General features: G+C 36.5%; 1 protein-coding gene across 4 annotated transcripts in view; it reads right to left on the bottom strand.

Moving 5' to 3' along the window:
• UBR3 (ubiquitin protein ligase E3 component n-recognin 3) overlaps positions 1–13285 on the bottom strand; it is a 256230-nt gene that overhangs the window by 186100 nt on the left and 56845 nt on the right. For all 4 annotated transcript variants that reach the window (XM_054476978.2, XM_054476980.2, XM_054476979.2 and 1 more), the window contains exons 6-8: positions 7541–7607; positions 3574–3704; positions 2137–2365 (exon numbers count right to left, since the gene is read on the bottom strand). In XM_054476978.2, coding sequence (XP_054332953.1) covers positions 2137–2365; positions 3574–3704; positions 7541–7607 — 427 coding nt within the window. The remainder of the gene's footprint in view (positions 1–2136; positions 2366–3573; positions 3705–7540; positions 7608–13285) is intronic.

Raw genomic sequence — 13285 nt, 5'->3', positions numbered from 1 at the left:
TCTACTAAAAATACAAAAAATTAGCTGGGCGTGGTGGTGGGCGCGACTGTATTCCCAGCTACTCGGGAGGCTGAGGCAGGAGAATGGCGTGAACCTGGGAGGCAGAGCTTGCAGTGAGCTGAGATCGCGCCACTGCACCCCAGCCTGGGTGACAGAGCGAGACTCCATCTCAAAAAAAAAAAAAAAAAAAAGAGTGAAACTCCATCTTTAAAAAAAAAAAAAAAAAGGTGAAGAAGTATATTCTTTAATGTAAATAATATATTATGCTCCCACTATACCTACAATGGGAAGGCAGACTCACAAAGTAGGTAAGAAAGAGTACAGGCTATGAAGTTAGACAACCCAGCCTTACCACTCAGAGCTGTAAGATCACAGATCATTGACTTCAACTTCCTATGCCTCAGCTGCCTCATCTATAAAATGGAGATGACAATACCTTCAAAGAATTATTGATGGTTAAGTGATATAACGCATATAAAGTACTGAGAAAAGAGTCTAGCATATAGTTGAGTACTCTAGAGATGGTAGCTATCATAATTAGCTAGCTATCATATATAACGCATTATGCCTTGCACTGAGTTCATATCAATTTTCAGGACATGGTGTCACACCTGAGAACAGACAGATTATCAGTATAAGGAGAAAACAGGAGCTGATATGCACAAAGAGGCAAGAGTGGAACAAAGCAAGGCTCAACTATAACATTTCTCCTCCTCAGAGAATGGAGAGGTCCTAAGATTTAATTAATCTGAAGTATTGTTTGTTGTTATTTTTAAAGTTTAGCTCCTAGTGCCAACAAGTAAAGACACATCCTATCAAAGTATCTTTGATAGGGACTGGCTGTGTCAAGGTTAAGAATAGTAAGAGTTCTGACATTAGGAGCCACGAAATCCTTCTTAACTCTGTCATTTGCTGGCTGTATAACCTATGGCAAATTGCTTAACTTTCCTAAGCCTCAATGTACTCATCTTTAAAGCAAGGATAATAATAATGCCAATCTCAGAGACTTGCTCAGAAGCTTAATTGAAACAATATATAAATAGTATTCAACACAGTACCAGGTACATAGCAAATATTTAAATACTATATATTATTGGCCAGGCATGGTGTCTCATACCTGTAAACCCAGCAATTTGGGTGGCTGAGGCAGGTGGATCACCTGAGGTCAGGAGTTCAAGACTAGCCTGGGCACCATGGCAAAACCCCATCTCTACTAAAAATACAAAAATTAGCCAGACATGGTGATGCACACCTGTTATCCCAGCTACTCAGGAGGCTGAGGCAGAACTGCTTGAACTGAACCCAGGAGGCGGAGGTTGCAGTGAGCCAAGATCGTACCACTGCACTCCAGCCTGGGGGACAGAGCAAGACTCCATCTCAAAAAATAATAATAATAAAAATTATATATGTATTTATATATATGTGTGTATATACATATATACATATATATAGAATTTAAGGGAGGTAAAGTTAAGATGAATGAGAACGGGAAGAGGTGCAGAAACATTATGGCAGGTTGAAGAGTATCAACCACATAGTGGGCACAAAAGAAGAATATAAAGTTCTCACTAAGGGAGTAAAGGCAAGATTTATCCCAATTTTTAAGTTATAAAAGTATAAGCATGTAAAAATATCTAAGACTGATAGCAGCAAATTTATGATAAAAAAACAGAAACATGTCTAATAAGAAAATGACTAAATAAATTATGGTATAGCCATGACATTAATACCTGCACTTACTAAAATGCATGTTTTTGACATGTACACTATGGCAACTTTTTAAAAAGTATTTATTTTATCTATAAATATAGTCATCACACAAAAAGAAAAGAAATATAGCAAAGTGCTAACAACACGTATTTGTGAATAACAAAACTACAAGTGCTTTTAACTTTTTCTTTAAACTTCACTGGAAATTTTCAAAGATGTCCATAACAAACATGTATTATTTTATAATTTTTTAAACGTAAGGTGTTTTCAAGACTAGTTATACAAAGTTCACTAATACTAGAATATGATTAATAATACTAAGTATCATTAGTAATTAGTAATATTACTAAGTATACGAAGTACACTAATAATACTAGAATAATAATACTGATAATAATAGAACTAGTGAATATAATTCTGAGTTACCTTGTAGCTCACTTTTAATAAGGCAACTTTCCATCATGTATAATAGCACAGTGACCATAATATCCAGCAGCTGACATTCTTCTGTTACCTGTCTGGCTAGCTCCTCATTGCTGAACAACTGAACACTAATATGCACAATTCTGTTAGACATTGTGTCTGATTCATGACTTTTCTTCAGTGTTTTCATAATGAAAGCATAATGCTGAACAAAAGTTTTTGTAAAAGCAACCTGTAAACATTTTAATAGAAAGGAAAAAACACATTAGTTTTAATTTTTAGTTTAACATCATTTTCAGTATATCATGTTAACATTTTACAGCTATTACTAATTTATAATAATGCCCAAGATAACTAAAAAAAAAAAATCTCGATGGTGAGGTAGTCTTTCACTTTCCTGGAACATCTGCAAAATATTTTGATGGTTAAAGAAAAAAAAAATTTTTTTTTCCCCAAGACGGAGTCTTGCTCTGTCACCCAAGCCTGAGTACAGTGGCATGATCTCAGCTCACTGCAACCTCCGCCTCCCAGGTTCAAGCAATTCTCCTGCCTCAGCTTCCCAAGTAGCTGGGATTACAGGCACACGCCATCACGCCCAGCAAATTTTTGTATTTTCAGTAGAGATGGGGTTTGGCCAGACTGATCTCAAACTCCCGACCTCTAGTGATCTGCCCACCTCGGCCTCCCAAAGTGCTGGGATTACAGACGTGAGCTACCACACCCAGCCATATTTATTTTTACTCTTATTTTTACTCTTATTTCCTTTACATGTACATTTTCTCTGTTTTTTTTTTTAGCAGATATAAAGACACACAAAACAATGACACTATTAAAGTGTCTCTCCTAACCTACACTATAAAAATAACAGCATGCTTTATTTTCTTTTCATACACTGAGCTTCGTCATTTTGCCATAACCATATGATAGTAACAGGTGAGTTCTGACCCCCGGGACTAGAAACTTCACCTGCCAACATTTGCATATGAGTCAATAACTGTTCTCTCTTTAGCAGTTGTGACCAGAAACTTTTCAACCCATGCTTTTCCCAGCCTGATCTCACAATCTAAATTCAATTGCTCCCATTAAACATTCTCATAGCACCTTGTACTCTTCTTCAGAGGATTTAGAACAATTTGTAACTACATATTTATTTCTGCAAAATAAAAATTGTGGTTTCAATGTTTGTTCCCCAGCATTCCCTCCAGACCAAGTTCCATGCAGAAAAGCAATCCTTTGGAATTCTGCTGAGTAATGCTGCTTTGCCACAAAGCTAAGACACTGTGCCTTTTGTGAAGAACTTGTGTTAGCAAGAGAAGAAACTAACACTTGTTCATAGTGTTATATCAACCCTCACCTGAGAAATATATCAAAAAAAGATTTAATAATGAAAGGCAAAGAAAGAAAAGCAAAGTTCAGAAAAGCAGGAAAATATATAGATACCTTATACTCTTGATCTGGAAGCATGTTGAGTAAGAAAGTTACCATCTTTTGAGGGAATTCATATTTTATAGTCCAAAATAATAGTTCTTCTAGGAAGCTTTTATGCTTCAAAACATCCATTATGGATTGATCTGCACAAGAAAAATGAAATTTATCAGTTAATGATTGAAGTTGCTCATCTCATTTTATAACTAATAACCCATAAACCATAAAATGTGAAAGTATCTAAAAGTTAAAAATATCCTTACAATAATGCAATAATATTGACAAGCTAGATTTCTATAATGTACACAGTATATAAATACAAAAAAATTTCATGCATAATTTTAATATAAAGCAGTAAGTGGAAAAATGAATGGGGAGAATGGATGCCCTTTTTCAATAAAGGTATTCAATAGAAGACAGCATTATCCACTAAGACATCAAGAGGATACAAGAAGTGTCAACTATGATGTACTGGCTCCAGTGACACTGCTTAAGCAGGGGCTAAACTTAGATGAGAGACTGGAAAAAACAGTATCTCACATGCATCAAAATCCTCAGGTCCAGCCCTAACTACATCACTGTTCAAGGTGTCTTGCAGGATAACCTTGTAGAGTTTTTTCAATTAACACTACCCCAGCTTTATACTTCTTCTACTATTGAATAATGTGTTCATACCACATCTCCCCAGGTAGTGGGTCTAAATGAGTAACAATAAGCTCAGTATGTCATCACTTTCTTTATAAAACACTGCATTTACTAAGGCTTGAATCAGTCCTTATTAGATATAACTTTAACACAGTTTTTTCATTAATAACTAAAGATAAAACAGCACCAAAATATCATATTTTCTGAAGATATTATGATTTTAACTACAGAGAGGCAAAAATATCTTCCAACTCCCTAATTCCATTTCAGTGGTGACATAAGTGATATATAGTAGTGGTTAACATACAAAGACAAGTACACTGTAACACTATACATCTTTTTTTTTTTTTCTTAAGAGTCAGGGTCTCACTCTGGAGGCCAGAGTGCAGTGGCATAATCATAGCTCACTGCAGCCTCAAACTCCTCAGCTCAAGTTATCCTCCCACCTTACCCTCCTGAACAGCTAGGACTATAGGTGTGCAAGACCACACCCTGCTAATTTATTTTTTATTTTTTGAAGAGACATGGTCTTGCTGTGTTGTCCAGGCTACATTTCTTTATTATTAGCAATTAAGTAATTATTTTCAAAACTCAGAATTTTCTACTTATAAAACAGAAATCTATTCTTCCGGAAACAGATCATTTCCAGGGCATGACAATGATTTAAAAACAAAAACAAACCAAGATTGCAAGAAATGAGGTAAAATACAGTCAAAAGAACTCACTGACAGATTCAAAGACAAAAAGTAATAAAAACAGGGCCCAAGAGAATCAGGTAGCAGGAATTTAAGATTTGTAATTAAAAATTATAATATAGGCTTGGCACAGTGGCTCACACCTTAATCCCAGCACTTTGGGAGACTGAGGTGGGCAGATGGCTTGAGCTCAGGAATTTGAGACCAACCTAGGCAACATGGCAAAACCTGTCTCTAAAAAAAATACGAAAAGCAGCCAGGTGGGGTGGCATGCGCCTGTAGTCCCAACTACTCGGCAGGTTGAGACAGGAGGATTGGATCGCTTGAGCCTGGGAGGCAGAGGTTGAAGTGAGCCAAGATCATGCCACTGATCATTCCAGCCTGGGTAACACAGTGAGAACCTGTGCTGAAAAAAATAAATTATAATCCACAGCACACTGCTGTACCTAATTTAACTCTCACAATTCACTTAACACAATGTGACTGATAATTTCACAGACTACCAAAATAAAAGCTCTCATTGGTAAGTGCTTCTTAATGTATTTACAAAGCTGAACAAAACTAGTACTATTAGAATTCATAGTTATAACTCTGCAAGCCTGCATTAGGCAAATGAAAAGCCTGAAGTCATCATAATTATTATTAATTGTCAAGCACTTAAAAGAAAATATACATTAACAATGTTTTAAATCAATTAAACAACCTGAATATACCAGGAAAGCTGTGGCTTCTGCTAAAATAAGAATAGTTGCAGTTATGCAGAATTCAATATTTTTATCTGCAGACCAAAAAAACTCCAGCAATGTCTTCTTTGTTGTTCTTAAAATAGGTGATGTCAGTCTCCCAAGATGTTAAAGCACGTGTTATATTGTGTAATATTATGAAAATGTAGTTAGAAATGCTTCCATTAGTTATGTTTGACTATCTTTAAATCTTGACATGACTTTTAACAATGTGTAAACTACCTTAAGTCAAATTGTAAAAAGAGATTTTTAAAGAATCACTATGCACGGTAAATGCATGACTAAAGCAAAGGTTTTAATTAAGAGAGCAGAGTTCAAGTTCTGCAACTCACTAGCTCAATAATCTTGGAATCTTGGCCATATAGTTAAAGCCCTCAAGGCCTCAGTTTCCTCACCCTTAAAATGCAGGTTTAGAGAACAGGCAGTGATGAGGTTAGCATAGTGTCTGGCCTCTTCCTTACCATTACATATTTTCTTTTCAGTGCACTTTTCAAGCTGTGGAACAAAATTCTTACAAAAATTGAGCCATTCCCTAAACTTCAGATATCTTCAAAATAAGGTCAGTTTTTGAAAACACCTGGGGTTCTAATTCACAAAGCCATTCCTTCCATGTACATACTCAAACTGGAAATGGTAACTGATGAAGTCTTAAATCTCAGTACTATTTCTTACCATTACAAGGAAGAGAAGGCATTCAATCCAAACACACATGTGAAAAAAGTTCAGGTATTTAAAAACAGACAAAGAAAAAAACACTTTAAGTCTGCATAAAAAGTATCTTCAGCAGAGTGTGACCAGGCTGAAGGAAAACAATGACCTCTTACACCACCGCAGGTATTTTCTGGGGCACCCCTAAAGCTTAAACTCAACTATGTGCCTAACAATCTCCAACTCAGATGTGTCACAAGGACTCAGTTTAATATCTGATAAGTTAAAGAGCCAGAAGGCCATATGAGTTCCTAATTTCCTTCAGACATACAGGTTCTCTGCTGAGCCAGAAAAAAGGAGAACATATGTGTATGTGTGCAACCTGGACTGCAGATCAAATTCCATACCCTTTCCTAGCAAGCCCAAGTTAATTTCTTACTTCTGTAAGAAATTTCTTTTCATCAAAATAACATTTTAGCCTCTGGAGACTTTCTAAACCAACCACACGTTAAGATATGAAAATCTCTGGCAAAAATCCAAAGCACAGACTTGTCAACTAATCGCAAGTATTCTAGAAAAGCTTTTAGTGACAGTCAAGTAAACATTGTGGTTAAAAGCTTAGGCTCTGGGATATGAATTAAGGATCTACCTCTCATTAGCCATAATCTCTAACATGTCTAACACATACAAAAGATTCAATAAATATTACTCATTATTATTACTAATCTAGTCCCTCACTACAAAGCATATTTATAATACTTTCTCCTTTGAGTAAACACGTGAGTCCCTACTGAGCCTTTATGACGTGTTAAGTACTATTTGTTCATTCCCTGTGTGTGTGTGTGTGTGTGCATGTGTGTGTGTGTGTCTCTGTCTCTCTCTCACCATGTCATCTCCCTTGTCTTTTTTCACTCTAGAAATTGCATACCCCCGATTATAAAAGGAACTAGGCCAAACTACAAATTCACACAAAAAACACTAGAGCCAAATCAATCAATCAATGAAAAGACTTCCTTTTGGGGGGGAACTCAAATATGATAATGCATATTTTATGATGAAAATAATGAACAAAACCCAATAGTAATCGCTTAACAATACTTTCTCCAAAACTTATTAGATAAATCTAATAACATAAGCCTCCCTTCAAACAGCTTTGATGTCAATATGGCTAGCCCATCAAGTATTTTTAGTGATTAGGCATTTTTTAGAAGCATTTTATTCAAGGAAAAAAATAATAATAAATAAAAATACCTTTGGTGCCACTGCTTAGTTTTACCCTTTTTCTCTTGCCCAGACCTTGACTACTATCCTGATCATCCTGAAGGAAAATAAAATTAGCATTATACACGGTCACATTCATAAATTGATACGCTTTATAAATGTGCTTACAAATTACATTAAACACATAATATATGCATGCTTACATACTACTAATCAACATCTATGTATTTGCTATAATATATATTTTAGTGTTAATTTTGATTTTAAAATACAGTGAAATATCCCTAAATATTAAAACACAAGAGCTCTTAAATGTAATCTCTGCTTCTAACGGAAGACTCTTAAGTACCCAAAATACCAAGATAAAAATTTTCCTAACCTTATAAATTACCATCAAATGCACGAAGAAGCTAAAGGGTGGAATGAGAGAGATTATTATAGGAAGGTAGGAGAGAAGAGGAGAGGACTAAAACAATGAACAGAGGAAACGCTTTGAAGAGTCTAAGAAAAAATGAGTTCAACAAATCAAATTTTGAAAAATAAACACAACATATTAGAAGTTGGAGTTGACAGTTAAAAACAATAAAAACAAATTAAAATATGCTTAGAAAAAAAATCCAAAAAGGAAATACAGACATTCTGCTCAATGTGATATATATATATCCTAGAAAAACCTCGCACTAAAAATAACAAGGCTTATGGGGGAGAAAAGGGTAAGGGATGGACATTCACAACCTATTCAAGTTTGTAACCAGAGAAGTAACAAAAGCAGTAATTGGTACCTGGAAAGATCATTTGCAGGCCCAGGCAAACATCACGTGGTGGTTTAAGGCTAGATCAGACCATGTTAACACTGCACAACAGAGTAAAGAAAGCCAGCCAACTATGACAATGCAGAGGGAAGAGGAGCAAAGAAGGGAGCCTGCCTCTTGTAAAACCAAGGTAAAAGTAGCAGTGCACCTCTTGGGGAGGAAGCCCTGGGTGTAGGTGCTCATTTCTAATTTTCTTAGTATAGTGCTGAAAAGGCTCCTGCTGTCTTTGCAGCAGAGCTCAGAGTTTTTTCCTCTCCAGCTAAAGGTTATGATTCTACCCCACTATCCCAGCTCTCCTAAACCAGGAATGTTACATATGAATCAACAACTTCCACATTACGACATATTTTCCCTAATTTCCAAACATATATGAACCAACCAATATTATAAAGAGGTGCGGTAATTTGGCATATAGTCAGTTGTGCTAACAATGGTGTTGGTAGCAGGTTAGAACTGTAGTATAAATTCCAAGATACTTTTCTCAAGTAGCACCCATCAAATTTCTAAAGCAGAAAAGTAGCCTCAGCTTCATGCTGGAGCTCTATTTACTGGTGCAGCTTCCTTGGCCTAAATAATAGCCTTAACTTGGGTTTCTGTCAAGCGCAGCATCAATCCTCAGGGCCATTCTCTGGGGTTTTCCAGAGCTACTACTTAGCTCAGTCATTCAGCATTTACTGGGCACTTCAATATGTCTTCCCTGTTAATCTCCACCTTTGCCAGGCCTCTCTGGCCATCCACCAGGCAACAGAACTGACAAACTACAATCTCTCTCTGCTACTCTTAGCTTGCCACTGGAGAAATTCACCAGAAAGAAATATGAAGCCTTAAAAGACAGAAAACAGACACAGGAATGTAAAAGCATACTACAGGGCCCAGAGGGTTCAGAAATTTAAGATTTCAGCTAATAGCCATTTATGAAACTGGTTCTCCAAGACCTGAGAGAAAAGGCAAACTTGGAAAAGCACGTTATGTCCCAGGTGAGGATTATTTCATAATTTCAAATATAAACTTCCTATGAAAACAGTATCCTTAATCAAGTGATCGTCATGGCAATATGAAGTTTTATAAATTTCCTGGCCTTATACACTTAAAGGACAAGTAGAATTAGCCAAGCAAAGGGGGGAAAAGTCATGCCAAGAAGAGAATACAGCATGAGCAAAGGCAAAAGACAAAAGTCTGAAAACACACACCACTGAGTTGGCCTTAACATCATGCTAGATATCAAATACAGCTAGGAAGGGAGATTATTTGCATCTGAGCTGGTGGGAAAATAGGTACTCTTATATACCAATGGTGAGAATATACAGTAGTAAAATTTCCCTGAATGGCAATTTGGTAATCTTTGGAACAGAGATTCCAGTTCTAGGAATCTAACCCAAAGAAATAATCAGACAAGTGAAGTGGGACTATACGCATACGTATTCATCACAATGTTATTTATAATGGCAAAAAAAAAAGTCTTTGGTTTCCAATAGAAGATGATTAGGTAAATAAATAATAGCACACCTGTACCATATAAAGAAAAACAACCCTGGAGCTCTATATTCATTGTGACCAAACAGATGTTCAAAAACTATTATTATAAATGAGAAAAGCATGCTATTTTAAAATAGGGAATTTTAAAGCATGCTATTTTAAAATAGGAAAATATGTCATTATAATGTGGAAGTTGTTGATTCATATGTAACATCCCTGCTTTAGAAGAGCTGGGATAGTGAGGTAGAATCATAACCTTTAGCATATGCAGTATGAAATTATTTAAGTATTGATAACATTCACAAATAAAATCTGTTAGTATATTCCTTTTTATAGATGTTCAAAACTGTCATTAGTAAGAAAAGCAAGTAATACAGGAGTATATACAGCATGAAACCATTAAAATATGACATACATAAAATCTGTTAGAATGTCAGATGTTTTAAAGTCATAATACAGGACCATGCACGGTGGCTCATGCCTGTAATCCCAGCACTTTGGGAGGCTGAGGCGGGTGGATCACCTTAGGTCAGGAGTTCGAGATCAGCCTGACCTGTATGTTGAAACCCTGTCTCCACTAAAAATACAAAAATTAGCTGGGCGTAGTGGCAGGCACCTATAATCCCAGCTACTCGGCAGGCTGAGGCTGGGGAATTGCTTGAACCCAGGAGGCGGAGGTTGAGTGAGCCGAGATCGTGCCACTGCACTCCAGCCTGGGCGACAAAGAGACTCCATCTCAAAAATAAATAAATAAAGAAAGAAATAAAGTCATAACACAGATGAAAAAGAAAAAGAAAAAACTGCTGGGAGTGGTGGCTCATGCCTGTGATCCCAGCACTTTGGGAGGCAGAGGTGGGCGGATCACCTGAGGTCGGGAGTGTGAGATCAGCCTGACCAATATGGAGAAACCCCATTCTCTACTAAAAATACAAAATTAGCTGGGCATGGTGGCGCATGCCTGTAATCCCAGCTACTCGGAGGCTAAGGCAGGAGAATAGCTTGAACCCGGGATGGGGAGGTTGCAGTGAGCCAGGATCGTGCCATTGCACTCCAGCCTGGACAACGAGAGCAAAACTCCGTCTCAAAAAACAAAAGAAAGAAAGAAAAAGAAAAAAATTTAAAAATAAAGAATGTCAGATGTTTACAGTGAGTCACCACTAAGTGATAGAGATTTAGGTAATGTTATCTTTTTGTTAATATTTATTTTCTATTTATTCAACCATAAATATGGATTGTAGTTTTAAGTTAATAAACATCTTTTTAAAATACAAGTCTGATTTCCAATACCACTTGTTCCAACAATAACAGATTACTATATTATCAGTTATAAGTTCTATATTTTTATTTTTAGAAAGTACAATACTGTTAACAAACAGAAATAACTCCCAAAAGTAGGGAATTCAGGCATTAAGGAAAATGAAAACAAAACAGTTATCATAACCACAATTTTCCATTCCTCCAAGTTCATGATGTGGAGCTAAGGTTCCTTTGTCCCTGAGGAAGTAGTATAGGATCCTAAGAGAAGATGATGGTCCAACTGACAAGAAGAAATAAATCAAATACAATCTCAACCCAGACAGCATTTGTACAGCCCTCAAGAACTTTTCAGACCTTAAATAGTCCCTGAGCATGAAGTAGGCACTATTGCTACATGTGTTTCAGGCACAAAATATGGACACAGGTCCAAATCATTCTGGAAAAGAAACAAGAAGACATGAGACAAGAAAATCCAAGAAAAACAGATTCAAACTCCCAATCTGCAAAATCTACAGATGGTTTCTCAACCTAAATTAACCTTTCTTTTTTTGATGGATTTTCTAGACAGTTTTCATCACATTTTTTCATAAATGTGAGCTTCATAAAAAGAAGTCAGGTAAATTCACAGCTGGCTACAACAATACTCAGAATATTAACACAGACTACACAGGACTAGAAGGAATATTTAATATGTCACCTTACAAAAATGAAATACAAAGATCTTAAAAGACTATAACAATAAGATGAAACTTGAAGATTTATGTAAGCCCCTATAATCAGACTGTTTGCTTTAAATCAGCTTCACAAGTATAACGCTAGAAGGGAGTTGTAACTTGTCAGCTGTAAGGTGGGGCCCAGGGGGAAATGTTGGGCATTCTGTTTGACCTCTGTGGCTCCTGCCAACAATTTAGGATAGCTGCTAAAAAAATAACAAAAAGCTTTGGGCCTTAATGAAGACACGGTATGCTTATCAAAAGATGTCCCATCACTGTGCACTAAATCAGGACATAGATTTTTAAAGAAAATGAGTTTACTAGATAGTGAAAAGAAAGAACTATGCACAACAGAGAATATTAATATCTAAAAGTAAATATTTAAAACAGTGTCATATGGAAATAAAAATCTTTCTAGAAGGCAAAACAAGAAATATGCGAAAGTTACAATATTTAACACAATATTGAGAAGAATTTAATAATTAGAGCTATCAAGGGAATAAGCTGCCTCATAAACTAGGTAAGCTCCCTACGATTGGAAGTATTTATGGAGAGGCTTACCAACTGTCAGGAATGTTGTAAAATCAATTCCCGCACTGGAAAAGAAATAAATTAAATATTTCTAAGGCCTTTCCCACCAACAGTTTGATTCTCTGCCCTACCCTCACCATTAATGTAATTTATGATACCAAATTAAAATTAAACCTTATGCCTCCAAAAGTAAAATTAACTTTTTTCTTTTTTTTTATTTTTTATTTTTTGAGACGGAGTCTCGCTCTGTCGTGCAGGCTGGGGTGCAGTGGCGCGATCTCGGCTCACTTCAACCTCCACCTCCCGGGTTCAAGTGATTCTCCTGCCTCAGCCTCCCGAGTTGATGGGACTACAAGCGCATACCATCATGCTGGGCTAATTTTTGTATTTTTAGTAGAGACGGGGTTTCACCATATTGGCCAGGCTGATCTCGAACTCCTGACCTAGTGATCACCCACCTCAGCCTCCCAAAGTTCTGGAATTACAGGCATGAGCCACCGCGCCCGGCCTTTTTTCTTTTACCTATTCACTTATGAAAAGTATCTCTGATTTTTTATTTCAACTGTCCTACTTTTGCCATTATTTTTGGAAAGCTGTTGTTTACTTGGATTGTGTCTTGAATAAAGACAAGAATATTCAAAGCACATCTACACAGTAACTTATTTTGCAAAGTAATTATTTCTCAATTATGTAAAAGTATACAGGAAAAAAGTAAACAAGCAAAATTTATAAACAGTGATAATCTTTGGATGGTAGGGCTAAATGTAAATGTTTTCTTTTTGGTTTTTTTCTGTTTGTTTTGAGACAGGGTCTCCTTCTGTCACCCAGGCTGGAGTGCAGTGGCGCAATGTCAGTTTACTTCAAGCTCCACCTCCCAGGTTCAAGTGATCCTCCTGCCTCAACCTCCGGAGCTAGGATTACAGGCATGCGCCACCACACCTGGTTAATTTTGTATTTTTAGTAGAAACGGGGTTTCTCCATGTTGG

The sequence above is a fragment of the Pongo pygmaeus genome, chromosome 11, assembly GCF_028885625.2.
Source record: "Pongo pygmaeus isolate AG05252 chromosome 11, NHGRI_mPonPyg2-v2.0_pri, whole genome shotgun sequence".
Taxonomy (NCBI): domain Eukaryota; kingdom Metazoa; phylum Chordata; class Mammalia; order Primates; family Hominidae; genus Pongo; species Pongo pygmaeus.
This window is presented reverse-complemented; position numbering and strand designations above follow the sequence as displayed.